This window comes from Lepisosteus oculatus, chromosome 17 (assembly GCF_040954835.1).
Source record: "Lepisosteus oculatus isolate fLepOcu1 chromosome 17, fLepOcu1.hap2, whole genome shotgun sequence".
In the NCBI taxonomy this organism is placed as follows: domain Eukaryota; kingdom Metazoa; phylum Chordata; class Actinopteri; order Semionotiformes; family Lepisosteidae; genus Lepisosteus; species Lepisosteus oculatus.
The window spans coordinates 14,338,974-14,355,099 of record NC_090712.1 but is presented as its reverse complement, the minus strand read 5'-3'; the positions used below and the strand labels follow the sequence as shown (position 1 = coordinate 14,355,099).

The window sequence follows — 16,126 nt, the reverse complement described above, 5'->3', positions numbered from 1 at the left end:
GACTAGACTAGGCATTAAGAGACTGCAGCTGTGTATACAAAGCCTCATTAGCATCCCACTGTTGCCAAAGCGCAGTTTACATTCATTTAATGGAACGCTGGGTTACTTACTGGAACCGTATAAACACTGTCTGAATAGTTCACAAAAAAACCTGGTTTTAAAATACCAGGACGCAGGAGGTAGACTGCGCTAAGATCCTTGAGTGGGCTGACTGAGATGATCAGAAATGCCCGCCCAAAGTGTCTTTAATTAAACTGCTATCTTATCAAAGAGACATTTAAAAAAATAAAACCTCATGATTTTAGAATCTATTTTGACAGGACGCATCTAAGTTTAAATCTCAGGAAAGATTTATGTTTTTCATTTTATTTTTGGATTTTTTTTCCCTACTTGCTTCAAAGGCTGCGTCAGAGTCCAACAGTTAGGAAGACAGATGTTTCATTTTTTATGTATCTATGAAATTTACCTCCCTTGAAAATTTTTATTTTTTGACTCCCTCCAGCATTCTTCCAACTAGAAGCACAAAGTCTTTACATTAGAAGTGCTGTTGAAAAGAGCGCTATGCACAGTAATTATTTTCCAAGACCATGAAGGCAGAGTTGCATAAAACACCTTAAACCTAAATGACTATATGCATAGATATATGAATTATTTCTCCTTTAACACCACTGTTCATGCCAACATGTTAAGCTGCTTTGTGCAACACACTAAAGTGACAAACTAAGGGAAAATTAAGGTCCCTAGGTTTGATATCACTGTAATTGGCTGGCATTTTAACTGACCTTAAGGGAAAGGGGTTAATTCGAAATTGTTTGATTTCAGCAATATTCAATCAACAAAACCTATGTATAAATACTAAGGCGATCCATGCTGTACCAAAGGTTAGTCTAAAAGGTTCCTCATTGGGTCAGCAAAAAAAGTGACCCACTGTCACCAATGGCATGAGCTCATTTGGATAAAGAATGACAGACTCTATTGAGCTGTCACATTGAATATATGAGGGTAACAGTTCTGACAGTTAATGGTAAATCTTGAAAAAAAAATAACACACACAACATGATGATTCTCACACAGTTTAAAACAAGTTTAAAAATAACTTCTGAGACTCCCATCTGCGAAGACTGATGCACACCAGATTCAAATCACACATATTCTCAATAGGGAAACTGGGAAATAAGACAAAAAATAACCTGGAAACCCAAACCCAAAGCAGTTGAGGGTATATTTAAGCTCACCAACATGTGGGCTTCATTTGACTTGATTTCAGCATATATCTCTGAATAAAGAAACCAGCCTCCCATTGTTTTTCTCATCAGGATTTAACCCTAGTAACACATGGCCAGGAAAACGTAACGATTATGCCTAAAATAAATAAATTTACATCTTTGAAAAGTGGGGGTCTGAATTCTATAACATTTAACCAAAGCAGATACTGTGTTTGCAGCCAAAATCTAAGGCTCATCCCGCCCAGTGGCAACCTGGAATACAAGTGTGGAACATTTAGTAGATGACTGCAGGAAATGTAATTTTCTTTTCTTCACTTGCATATCGAGTATCAGCACTGAAAGTAAAGTATTCCCATGTAGGAAGTCTAGCGGTCTTACTGAAACTGCTCTATATATCACAGGGTAGCACATCATTAAAAAGTTATAAACCTGGATGCTAAGAACAGCTATTAATAGCCTTGCCAGGGTGACCCTGAACTATCTCCTCGCTGCCAGTGGATCAATGCTGTCTGCAGCCAGAGGGGCAGTCTATGGTCCCAATGCATTCCTGCATTGACTGGATTGACTGGACCAAGGCATGCTCTCCTACACTCTCTTGTGATTCACAACATCGCAGGCATACAACGCCAAAGCCACACAGACTTGTATATTCTCACCCTTCCCAGTTTATTAAAAGAGCTGATGAAATACCCATTTCATGAACCTCTTGGGGCTTTAATTGCAGTACCAGAAAGAAAAGTAAACCACCTCACTAATATGCAGGAGACGGAATTGTCATGTAATGGTGAACTGGAACATATCTGAAGAACAGAAAGTAAGAAAACGAGCAGGAATCAGGCCCGAGTGGAGATGCACATTACAGTCCAGGGGCTGGATTGGGCACACACTAACCACACAGTGGGTACAAAGCAGGCAGCAGAAATCTGGCCCAGTGTCTGCAGTGCCAAGTCTTGGTTATGAAAAGCACCTGGCAGGGGGTCTTGGAGCTCAACGCTCTCATCATGTGGAAAATTCCAGGTCAGCTCAGCAGGAACAGTGCAGAGCTTCAACACTCCTGCCAGTTACCAAATAAAGCAAAGAGCAGAGCACAGAAACCCAGTCCCATCATCCTTATACAGTACTGTGCAATGCTCTCATTAGAAGAACTGACAGCTGAGTACAGAACAGCACTGACCAGCCATCTTGGCAAACACCTAGGCAAGAGTAAGACCAGGTATAACCATGGATATGTCAAATGGAAATTTAAAAGAGCAACTTGTTATGATGAGGACTGCCACAAGTGGTACAGCACACATGAAAGAGCTTTCACCTCTGCAGCTGCTGTAGGGACATATGAGTTTAAACCCTAATGACTACAACACCTTATACGAACCACACTGCCCTTAAATCGCTGCTTTTATAAAGTCAGAATATTCAAACACTTCATTTGAGGGCAAAGTAAAGCTGCTTGAATGTCCTCAAGTTTCCTTTAAAGTTGTTTTTCACCACTGATACTTAATTTATCCCTCCTTCCACTTCCAATTATCTCCATGCACTGTTATTTCTCCTAAAGTTTTACACTGTTCTGAAAGAACACAATGTCCAAATAGTGGTACAAACAAAAAAACGCTTCCCCGCCCAACACACACACATACAGCTGCCTATTCCTAGAGTCACCACAGAAACCGACAAGATTTTCTACCGGTCACCATTTACTCTGGAAAGATAAGCATGACCGAAAATTGTTGAAGGCAACAGCAGATGGTCGCCAATTCATTCCGATAATATTTTTCAGATTTCTCTCCAGAAATGTTAAAAATGTGAGAACGACAGAGACGCTCAGCAGTTCCCATCCATCTGCTTTACTCAACGTGCATAAATAAAAGAGGGGTTTCTGCAGATAAGACTAATCTACACAGGTCTCAGGGTTTAAAACAACAAGGAACACTGTGAAATGTACTGGACTGAATCAATCACAAATACAACTCTAATCTGACCTTCCTGATTATCTGAGATTTAACCCACACAAACACAGCACATCATAAGATTTAAATATGGTCTGGAGGTTTGCTACATTTTATGGCATTTTTCTAGCTTCTTTTAACAAAATAGAAAGGAAAAAATAATCAGTAAAGGTTAAACAAAATTGAAAGGATTCAAAGGAGAAATTTTACAGATGACATTTTAAAAATGTTAAATGTTATTTTTGGTTTCATGAGGTTAATGTTTTAACTGTTTGTTTAATTTAGTGTTATCGTGAAAATAATGGGATTTGTTTAATTTAGGTTGTAAATATCAAGTAACTCACAGAATATATAGTGCAAATAGAAGTTGCCATATTTTAATTCAGTTATTTAATACACCTGCATAGCTCATATAAAGATGCTTATAAAATTGAATTGGCTTAATCAAATGATTATCACAAACACTGATCTGTGTGGCAATTAATACACATATAAATTACTATGGCCCCAGCTATACGCACTCAAAGACACTGACATCACTGTATTGAATAGAGGGGATACCATGGGGCTTTCTTAGGGTTCAACATCTGGTGGACACCAGTGCACACCATTGTCCTGGAAAATGTGTTCTTCATGGTCTCATCTCTATGTTCATCAAAGTTCAAATCACAATGGTACAGCACACGTATCTAGCTGTCCAAAATAGAAATGGGTCTGTTTGCGTCATTGGCTACTGTGCCTTCCACCACGAATACCAAACTTTTTAAAAAATAACAGGAGAAAAAAAGGTTTTCCAAATGTTTTAATGGATAAAAAGAAAAAAAATGCGATTTTATAACGCCTGGGTTATAATGTACGGTACCTTTAAACTGAATGATGGAAGATCCTTTAAGTTGTTTTTTATTGCATGGCAGTAAAAAATAGCACAACAAGCTTTTTACTCAATTTGTAAAAGAATGGCCAGAGACTGCAATAGACTGGCAACTGCAGCCATAATCCTTCAGTTCATGTGCTGCCAACATTGTATAATATATTATTTACTGATTAACTTATTTCATCACATTATAATCCAAACATTTTCCTGTAACACCATATATGCATGGGAAATTTGCACGATGCAACTTTGCACAGTGCTGTAATTGTGTTTATAATATATATTGTGTTATACAGAGGCTAAAACTCTTTTACGATATGCAATACGATGTCTGCTGTCCTCCGTCTGTCTGCAAATGTGTGGACTTTGAATTACACCCACTGTACACTGCTATCTCTTTCGCCTGCTGTTACTATGGCCTTTCAGCAGGCACGTTAGCCATCGCAGACAGGCTGGTTATTGTGCACTGTACTCTCCCTTGCGACCTTCAAAAGCCAAACGGAGCACAAACATTCAGCGGGTGAACTTTACAGGTCTTATAAAACCAGAAAAAAGGGGGCACTTCAACAAAAGCGATCTCTTCTCATGGCCGAGGAATGAACGGAGCTCACCTGACGATGAAGGGGACAAAGGGTGCCAGGCCTAGGGGAGAGGAGAATCCATCCATGGGGGAGGGGTACAGCTTTCCCAGGAGGAGCAGCAGGAGGAAAAGGTTGGGGTGCAGCTTCAGAACCCCTGAATCACTGTAGAATACCAAAAGTGAGAGAAAGGAGGACAGAGGAGAAGAACAATCAGACTGGCATCGGGTTCGAGTTACCCCGAAGTGCAATTACAAATGATCTTTCCCTGTACAAAATCTGCCTGGCAGCAAATTGAATGTAATGAGTTTTAAGGGTTGTATTGTTATAGGACATACAGGGGATCCTTCTTCTTTATTAGGGTTCAAGATTGTTCAAGCCTCCAGATTTGCTATTAAAGCAGGTGTTCTAAGGAGGATATTAGATTAAATAAAATGTATTCATGGTATTGCAGAGGACAATGCAGGGGAAAAAATCGAATGAGAAATAAAAAAAAACTTTCAATTGAAGAGGATCAAATGAAAATGAAAATAACAAACCAGCATTAACAAAAAAAAAACACAGGCAGAGAGCAGGCAGTCATCTGAGGAGCCCTGTGAGAGCACAAAAGGTCCAGCTGCGCAGGAAAGAAACGATTTTATAGAAATTTAAGGCCTTGCTGTTTTTCTTGACTGAGGAATGGAAATTAAAGGTTTCTGCCAGCAGTTTTTTATAGGTTTAAGGGAAGCAACTCAGTGGCAATATTAAAAATGAAACAACCACATAACTAACAGACCCAAAAACTTGACAAAACCTTAGAAAATAACCCAGCCAGGCTCTGAAGATTCAGTCAGCGATGCAGGACCAAGGCTTCGCAGCTTCAGAGGCAATGGGACTGCAACAATAACCCATCCTAACTCTGCATTGATAGCACCGTGACGGCACAATTCATTACACAATTATTAAATTAAACAAAAACCAATCTTCAATTATGATGGGTCCCAAAGGGGTGGGGGGGTTTAAGATCACAGGAATATGAAAACTAAAGCTTGGCTTATTATGGGCACGGTAATTTATTTAGTGTCTAATTTCACATTTGTTTGATCAGTACAATGTTTGCCTAGATAGACCTGTGATGTCATTCCAGGATGGAAAAGGGAATTACAAACACATGAATGGGGCTGGTGTCCCATTACCAGCTGCAGCAGCACAGCGAGACTCCGTGCTTTCAGCAATCGGAGGGTTGCTGAACAGCACAGATAAAAGCATCAGATCCAGCCTTCAGTGTCACAAAAACAGATGGGCAGTTGTTACAACACAATTTCACAGTCTGAGACTGAAAATGACAACAGCTTTAGTTAGTCAAAAGACAACAGTTGGAAGAACGTTTTAAAGCTTTTGACATTCACTCAAAGAAGCATTTAAAATTACACTTAATTTACAGACACAGAATGATGTGATCTATTTTAACAGCTCTTTAAATGTGGTGTCACTGACAACAATATACATATAGAGTATATAACCCTGAACTATATATGTATCAGTGTCTATCCAAAATTCAAAAAGCATAAAGCTACAAGGTTTTAATCACTCCATGGAGTTAAAGGTCAAAATATTCTTGCAGTGAGCTGAAGATCGCCAATACAAAAGTCAGAGCTAGATGGGTCATAAATAAAGGGGTGTATGTAATAGTAAGATACAGTACATATATGTGGCTCTACTAAGCACTCAGTCAGAAGGGATAAAAACAGAGTGCTTTTAACATAATAAGCACATTTGTTTTCGGTTTAACTGGAAACATAAAACCCTAATGTGTTTTTAAGTAATACCCATCCAAGTTGTTTTCCATTTTATATTTTATTTCTATTCATGATATTATAAAGATTTATAGGAGACCCATATACAGTGTATTTTTCTTTCATGAATGTATTTTTTTCATAGAACACTTGGCTAAGATGGGCTTGCATCACTGTTGGGTAGCAGTCATAAAAACAAAACAAAACAGCAATGCTGGAATTACTCAGTACAACTCGCTGGTGTGTCGGCACCAAGCTTGGTGATTCATAAAATAACTGCTGGATGAGCAGAGGAAAGAAGAGCCCTCTAAAGTACGAGATTGAGCCTGAGTGGGATGAAAAAATGCTTTTCAAACCAGGGAGTCCAAACGAACAAGCAAGAGAACGAATGAGGGAAACTACACAAGGGAAGCTGAAATTGGGTCTCGAGGGCTGCTGTCTTGTGCACTGGTTATCTTCCAAACTATCAGCTGCTTCAGACCTGGAAACAATGTTCAATTTGTCCAGTTAAACAGAACAGTAATTAGTTCAATTCAGTAATAGAGACAAACTTTGAAACAAATACAGCAACCCTCTGCTGCCCTCCAGGACAAGCTCCAGGGATGATTTCTTAAATACAGAAACGCAAAATCCAACAACTTTTTCTGTCCTGTGTGCCGATTTATGTCAGCACCCTACCTGAATATCTTCTCAGTTTTATAGGATTTTAGGTTCACAAGACAGCGTGAAAATCATAATATCCAAAAAAGACCTATCTGTTCTTATCTAATCTGTGAACGGTATACTTTTTGAGGATCGACAAAAAGGGGTACCAGCCCGATGGTGGGAGAGGGAGGAGAGGTATTTTGTATTAATTATGCTCTTTTTTCATTATTCTATTTTAAGGCAGGTGTTGAATGTTCATGATTCTATGTGTTGCAACAAACAAGAAGGGAAGAAGGAATCAAACCCGAGCTGCCTTACCTGTCCACAGTGCTGGCCACAGCCTCAAGCTGTCTGAGCAGGAAGGGGTAGAGGGCAGGAAAGCGCGTGAAGAACTCGCGGCCAGTCATTCTACAAGGACAGAGGAGAGGGTCAGCGACCTGGCACAGACTCAGTGTTCCTCCCGCCCATGTTTCCACAACCCATCTGGACTCATCCAGCCCCAGATGGGAGAGGAAAGGAAACGTGGGGGCTGACAATGACAGACAGAGAAGAAACTACCAAAATATCAAATGCAACGTATTTTGTTTAAACAGCCGGCCCCAAAGAAATGCCATTAAATATTGAACTTTTGGTCTGTGATATGAAAATCTGCACTTTGCATCGACATTACCGGCAGCATTTCCAACATTCACCCAGCAGTGTTACAGTCTTCACCACTTGTGTTTTGACCACGTTATTTGGATGGCCACTTCCAACATACAGTATGTTATGGGCTCCAATTGTGCATATCACATTTAGGCACTTTTTTGCATAGATGTAGATATTATATATTTGGGAAAATATGGATTTAAGAGAGGGGAGGACATTTAAGCTTGCGGGTAAAGGTAGGTAGGGGTACATGTCGCCATGTCGTTGGGCAACAAATAATTATTCTTCTGATAATGGCTGCCAATCTCTCAGTGATCTTCCTGTCAGTAGATCTGTCCCTTCGTGACACTGTCCTCTATTTTTGCCAACATACGTCTACACAAAACAAACAAGAGCAGCTGACAAGAATATTGACAGCTTGGCACAGAGCATGCTTAAGACAAGCTGCCTTCAGCAGAAGCACTGAAATTGTGTTCCTACATCTTTATGACTTTAATCACCACTCACAAGAACTTCTACAAAGAGAGGTTTCCATTTTTTTATGTTGTTGACATCAGTTTTGGTATTTTTGGAACGAATGGACATTAAGAAAGGATCAGTGCTAATTTATACACTATGCAAGACTCTTTGAATTTAACTTGGTAAAGGCCAGGCTGTTACATAAGCAACCTGAATCCCGTTCTGGTAATCGTTAACTAATTATATCTGATAGCTGACCAAAAAGAAATGTTTCTGCTGTCATGTGGAAGCTGAGTCTTTCATGCAACAGCATTTTATCAGTTAACCCCTTCAGGCTTTCTTAACTTGGAGGTGCCCAAAGAAATCTAGCTTACTAAGCAGTCCTGTGAAGGTTAATTTATTTTATACAGCACTATTCTGTTTGTATTCTTTGAAACACTTTAGACTTCAAGATGGGTGATGATGTTTTTGTTCAGCTGATACATTATGACACTTTAAGGTTTAAAAAAATAAAATCACTTTTAACAACCTGGCAACTTTAGCTCAATGCAATGCCCAGGGGTTGGTCCCTATAACACACAAAAATAAGCTCATTATATGCCAGACCTGAACCGCCGAATCCTGACTTCCCTGAATAAAAAACCATATGTGAATCAGGTTACAAATTCATTGCTGGTGACACAGTCAAAATACACGGCAATTATAATGTTATTCATCCTGTTGAGAGACTTCTATAAAACAAACCACTTAGAAAACTGCTTTGAAATGCATCACACTATGTGCCTGGCTAATGCAAACCACACTATAAGGTGAAGGCTAGGAGTGATAGGTTGTAACTACGTGGTGTTTACAGAAAAGCACTCTTAGCCCTCCACTGAGACAACCTGTAGGTCTCTCTCAGAATGGAAAGGTTATTGTGTCATATAATATGAGATACTTTAGGCGATGGATTAGACATTTTGCTGGGGCTGACAGTTACGGGTTTGCAAAATTTGACTACACCATTTTCGCTATTTTCACTGGCCCTTAATACATCTGTCTAAAATATTTGTGAATGCTCAGTAATTCAAACATAAAATAAACAGGGAACTTCTACAGACACAGAAGTATCTTTTGACTATTTTCTGAGAAAGGTTTGTTTAGATATTTAGATGCAAGTGTGAAAAGCACTATGGGTCAGGCCCTTCTCTACATATTGTGAAACCTGGAAAATATGAAAGAGCACCCCAATCCAGGACTGACTTTGAATAAGGTCTTGAGCCTTCTTACACAAAACAAAGGCAAAAGGATCACATTATACAATTACAAAGAAACCTTAAATCCTACCAGAAATGCATTCTGCTACACAAGTGAAACATTGAATTAACACAGCTCTCGGGTACATAATGGAGAATGCAGAATAAGCCAGAAACAGAAACAGAAACAGGACAGAACCTGACAAACAGAAGAAGCTGTGTGAGGAATCACAGAAAACGACGCTGCATGGCATGTCTCTGCCAATACAGACACAAAGTATCTCAAGATTGAAGGATTGAATCCACAAAGAGGAGGAATGTCAAAAAGCAGTTTGAGAGGGTTCTGGTTATCCTTCATGATTACAGAATATGAAGAAGATAGCGCCGTTTTTTACAGGCTTGGCTCAGGCTCACGATACTATTCTGGTATTTTTGTAAAATACAAGTTATCTAAATTCATGAGCTAAATAAAGTTTATTTTAGAATGCATTGTATACTATATTCGTATTTCAGAATCATGAATATCCCGTAAGAAGAAATGAATAGAGCAGTGTTGGAAAATGAGACAAAACTAGGTTACTAGGCAAGAGTGCTGTAAAACAGAACAAGAGCAGAAGTCACTTTTTCACAAAGCACTGCTCTCTCAGTTTCAGTACAAAGAATTTGTTAAGTGCAAGCGTGCTACTGTATATGCACAGAATTGTGTAGAGTAACTTTTCCGGCGATCATCTTCATCTCCTGATGCAACAAAAAAAAAGCCCCATGGCTATCCTCCCATCTCCCTCCCCTGTATTTATTCCCTTTTACATTTTATGTAATTTTGGCACCTAATGAATCCAATAGGCAGTAATGAGTCATAATTGGCTATCATCTGCTGTTTCACACCTGGCTGCCTGAGGAGACTCCAGATCAGACTCGATCATTTCATCACGCTGCACACAGACATCAGCTCAAAAACACCCAGACCTTTTTCTTCCACTTCTAAAGTGTTATTTGATTTTATTTCTGTAACTAAAAAAAGGGAAGGGAAGCAAATGTATTTTACAAACTAGGAAGGGAATTTCAGTCAGGATGCTCTTCTCCCATCTTCAGAATGAACTTTTTAGTGCAGGTTATGCTTTATGATCATGTTGTTGAGCCTGGATCACTTCACAAGCTGACTGTGACCAAGATTCCCCTATCAACAACGCAGTCAGCATTTAACGTCTGACACAGGACTGTGTTACACACACTGAAGGTGGGCAGGTCAAAGGAATCAGCCTACTCTTCCTCCTTCAGCCACTTGTCTGTTTGCAGTGAGAAAAAAACAACAAAATGGTTATTCCAAATCTGGGTCAAATCAAAACAATTGTCAAGTCTTTTACTGGCAAAAGGGTTAGTTCTTCTTCCCTGAGGTATATATATTCTGCCCAGTTCAGTCAAGCTTATTTCTTTTGGTCAATTTCAGATTGTATTTGCAAGGTTTTTTCAGCACATTACCCCATAATATCATGCTCTGACTACATGCATAGATTTCCAAATGCAAGGAAGATATTTAACGTTATTTGAATGCACAAATAAATTGTAAAAACCTGGCTCCGGGTGTCATGCATGCATGACAGAAAAAGAAAAAAAGTGCAACAGAAAGTAAAGCAGAAATGAAACACGACACAACATAGCCTCCCAGGTCTGGCTGCTCAACCACTTCCCAAATATCAAAGCTTTATGAGCCAATAAAATGTTCATTAAGACCAAGGCTTGTTTTATGGGTTTTATGTAAACGTGGAGAAAAGGTTTTGACTTTATGTTTGTTTATTCCTTAGAAAGCTCTGGTGTCTGGAAAAATCAACTCACTGGAGCAGAGATGGGGTGCTTAACTGCTGAGACTTCTACCGGAACCAAGCTATTCACAGTGCCTGTGTCTCGTGGTAATATCCCATTCTTTCTTTGCACAAGGGCAAATGACTTCTCAGCTGCTCACGTCAGCAAATCGACATCCAACCTAGACAAGCATCGTGATTTACAATGCAAATCACTCACTTCACTGAAAGCAAAATCGGAAAAGAGCTGCAAAAACCTTCCAATTAGCAATTCAACACACATGGTCTCTCCGTGACCAAAACTCATCTTTAATGAATCTGAAACGGGGGTCGTTAAAAGACAAGGTTCAAATGTTAAGATTTCATTTTCGTGTTTATAAAACACCTATGGGCATGCGAACCAAGCTGGGTCCCCAGTAGAGTAAGAGCAAATACAAGCCTCAGCAGTTCACAAAACTGAAAGCAGCATGCTCTTGATATTCAAGAGCTATTACAAGTCAAGATGCAGAAAATTATGTTGCTCAACTAAAACTCCCGTAAGGCAGATTTGAAGTGTCTAAAGTCCAAAGTGACTAGCAAAGTAAAATTGTGATAGCATTTATGAGCAAAAAAGCTGTTTGACTTAAGATTCGACAGTTATTGAGAGCAAACAGTTTTCTTTTCTGGAGTTCTGGTCTATATTGCTGTTTCCATATAGTGTCCATCACTCAGTGTATGAGGCCCATGTGGGGCTGCTGACAGGTCCCTGAGACCTGATTATTCCACTGCTAATCTCAACAGCAACTAAAGCCATGGGGCCACTGCGCTCAGTTTCTATTCTGAAATGCTGTCACAGAATATTTAGAACACCATGACTGCACTTCTTTCAGCAATGCCATTAGCATCTGTGCTGAGTTTTACCATGTCAACTAAAAACTCCTCTCACACCAGTGTTGGAAACACACAGCACTGTTGGTTGGAGTGTTTCTTTCCCCACTTTGAAAAGCAGTGACTGCAGTTACAGTCTGGACACTATATAACACGCTGGGAGTAAGTCAGTACAGAGCTTTCCAGCTCATCAAGCAGACCTGTCAGAGGCCAATACCTCTCCTACCCCAAAGGCAACAATTCAAGCCTATATTCAGTCACAGGGTGGCTGGACAGGGCTGAGGCCCTCTGACAGAGTGAAGATGGGTGAACTGCAGCTGCCTGCAGTCATGAAAACAGCTACAGTGCAAGGGTAAGGTGCAGTATGATGCATTGCATTCTAAAAGGGCCAACTACTGACAAGAGTTAGTTGGACATAATTTATCTGGAGCAAATGCAACAGTAAAAATAACAGCCAAACAGCAGACCTTTAATCAAGACAGATTATTGTATTTTTTTATCGCAGATTATGGTATCGTATTGTTCTGACTTTCATGTGTTAATTGAGTACGCATGTCTGGAATAAAAGAATGGGGGCGTTCTGATTGATACTTTAAAAAATATACAGGAGGAGTCTTTAAAACTTGAGCACAGGAATCTACACAAACAAATTAGTGGATCACAGATTAAGTCCCTAACAGTATGATGCAAATAATTGGGCCAAATAACCTGATCCTTTTGCATACAGTGTTGCATCAAACTGCATGCTGTTCTATGTTATTATATTATGTTCTACTGAAACCTGCAGTCCTCACTGGTGTTGTGTTTTGGCCTGCAGTGCTCTGTCCCAGCAGCTCTGAGGTGAAACATCCTGGTAAAAGATACAACTCTGACATCATTTACAGTGAGGGAGGAACATTCCATCTGCATTTCCACAACTTAAAAAACCAAGACCATGCAATTTCCTTCATTTGACAATTTCATAAAAGGAAATACAGGCATGCAGAAGGACCACCAGATTACCACAGAGATATGGTACATGGTAAAAACTCATAGACGGTTGAATGGAAAACTTGGTTGCATTTATTTATAGAAACCATTCCTTGAGAATTGTTTTTCTTAATTAAGAAGGAACACTTTCTTCATTTATTTTCTTCCTTTTTCTAGTCTATGACTACTCTTTTGATTTGTTGTTTTAGTTCTGCTTGAAAACAAGCATTTTTTTAAAGAAACATTTTTTTAAAGAAATGTATTGTTAATTAGTGTACCTCAAGAACTCAATGGATTCACCATAATTAAGACCCAGGTTAGTTTCCAGAGGTTCTAAAATAACGTATGTACAAGGCACATGGACCAGAAACATTTTATTGTTGTTTTTGAAAAAAAAAATGTTTTTCTGCCCTCAGATCACTTGCGTTTACATCATATTTTTTAACAGCACTCTTTTGTAAAAACTTGGAAAATTGTGGGAAGTACCTTTTTCTTTTCCATTATCCTCGCATAAAAACTTCCTCCAAACCACCATGTCTTTGGCCTCTTGGAGAAAACACTGGGGTACTTTTGAAAGGTTTTGCCAGATTACGTCTCTGATTTGGTGTCCAACCTAATTTATAGAATTTTTCCCCTGGATTCTTTTCAGCTGAACATTTAATTTCCTCAGTAACACAGAAGTAACACTTGTTTTGGAATACAATGATTCCAAAACAAGTTAAGAAAAGGAAACGTAAGATACACAGGAACACCGCAATCTAGCTATACCAATGAAATGAATTCAATTTTGCTAGTGATCAGAATGAAATTTAGAAAGGGAACCAAGGCAAGTTAGAAAAAATCTCTTGTGTATTTCACCTGTGTAATTCAGTTACATAAAGAAAACAAAGAAAACTTATATGTTTCCTTATCTGTTTTCAACCTGAATGTATGAGGACATTGATTAAGCCTACTCAGCAGCCTAAATAATGATAATACTAATGGATGATAGTTCTCTAATGGTTTTATTTCCTGAGTTATATTGTAAGCAGCCCTGGACTCTGAGATGAGACTCTGAGCAGAGTACCTATGGAGCATACAGAAATTATGGCAAGTTTCTATAGGAGACTGGGAGCTAGTGTTTCACTTGGGAGACAGCTAGACTTTGAACTGCACTTGTTTACTCCATCACCAAGTAAACAAACGAAGAAGAAATATTCCAACAGGGGAAACAAATCGCAGCCAGACGGACACAAACCTGATAGGGAAGAAAAATGCTTTCTCAAAGGAAAACTCTGGCACCATTACCAGATGTTTCCGTATCTGTCTTCAATATGAATCTGACAGATTTTATGATGAAATGCTTTAACAGCACCCCGCTTAACCTCACTTTTATATAAACGACACTGTTAAGTTCACCTGCATATAACTACACACGGACAGCATTTTTTCCATGCAAGCAGTATATGTTCAATGGATGGAATCAAAACAAAATCAATTCAACATCATCATCTAATATGGACAGTATAACCACAAGACATTACTCACTAGATTTTTGTAATCATGTTTACATTAGCTTGATGTGAGTTACATTTTAGTTTCAGTATTATGAAGAAAATCCATTTCCACATGAACGCCATTCTTCTATATATTTAGTATGAAAATGGTATCTGTTCAGAAAGCAAAGAGTGTACATCACTGCTTTATCAATGATGTATCATACTGTATGCATACACTGAAAGTCTGAAGTCAGACACAAAAGGCCTTAACCTATTGACTCATGAATTCCCACCGTTTCATAAATCAGTTAATTCACTGGAAATCATGAACTACCGTTATAAGCAGAATGAATGAAAGCTCAATAAACCTGGTAAAAGTATCAGTACAAATAAGTAGTTAGTTCAAGTTTATTGTCATTATACTCATATACAGATATATGGTATAACGAAATGCTATTTAGCTAGCTCTCAGAAGATAAGTAATACAAAAAAACAACAATACAATTGTATAATAAAAGAAAGACAACAGGCAGTGTTCAAAACAACAAAAGGTAACAGGTAATGTGCAAAACAACATCAGATGTGCAAAAACATGCATCAACAGAATGAAATAAAAGGATAGAAATTATGGGGAGTGAGCTTTTAGTAATTGTACAAATAATATTTATTGCTGAATAATTTATTGAATAAGATTGCTGGAGATGAACAGTAAAAAGTTCCTATGTTGTACAAATCAATGCTATTTCGTCAGAGATCCTCACTGCTGATCCTGGTGAACCACAGCCCTGCAGGCTGGGAATACAATCTCAGGAACAGATGTAATTTGAAGTCGACAATGAAGTAATATAAAGTGGACACAACAGGCACTGGTCACTTACAAATATTTTTAATATCCTTAATATTTAATGTGACTTTTCAGTGATGTTAACTATACACCATTTTTGGTAAATACCTGTTGACTAAAATATATGATGTTCAGATATTAATATTTATACAATTTAAAGGGAATAAGCTATTTTACACTATGCTATTTGTGACTTAATTAAATGTCAAGTTCTATGCATTCTACATTTTTATGAGCGCTAATCACTATTAATGCAATGTCACCTTAAGATTTGTTTTTGCAATCTATGTACTTTTATCTTCGTAAAGTTTTCACCTGTGTCTAATTTATTATATCAATTTACGGACCTGATTTGTACTCATGAACTTATCTTTGAAATAAGAACACTGACTTTACAATCCAATGTGTGTGAAAAAAGAGCTTTTAATTAGTTTGTACTACTTCACTCTCACAATGTGGACTGATTTCTATTTAGAACTTGAAAATGATGTCACAGCCAGAATTGACTAATAAATTAACTTTATCCCCTCCAATACTTTTCCAGAATCTGAGGTTGACCTTCTGACGTGTTTCATTATACTGCTTTATTATTGTATTGGTGTTGGCAAAGATTTAAACATGTAAAAATTCTGACCCTTTTCATTTTGCATATCTCTTATTTCTCCCCACACTATGTATACTTCACTCAGGAGAGAGAATAGTCTTGTATTGGAGTCTAATCTTTACTTTACTGAAAAGGTACAACACAAATCTTTCCCACAACCAGAGGCCAAGATTCCTCAAGCA

General features: G+C 38.4%; 1 protein-coding gene across 3 annotated transcripts in view; it reads right to left on the bottom strand.

Annotated features, from left to right (window-relative positions):
* Nucleotides 1-16,126, bottom strand: part of thada (THADA armadillo repeat containing) — a 114,119-nt gene that overhangs the window by 53,415 nt on the left and 44,578 nt on the right. For all 3 annotated transcript variants that reach the window (XM_015363140.2, XM_015363139.2, XM_015363138.2), the window contains 2 exons: nt 7,360-7,449; nt 4,655-4,786 (listed from right to left, as the gene is read on the bottom strand). In XM_015363140.2, coding sequence (XP_015218626.2) covers nt 4,655-4,786; nt 7,360-7,449 — 222 coding nt within the window. The remainder of the gene's footprint in view (nt 1-4,654; nt 4,787-7,359; nt 7,450-16,126) is intronic.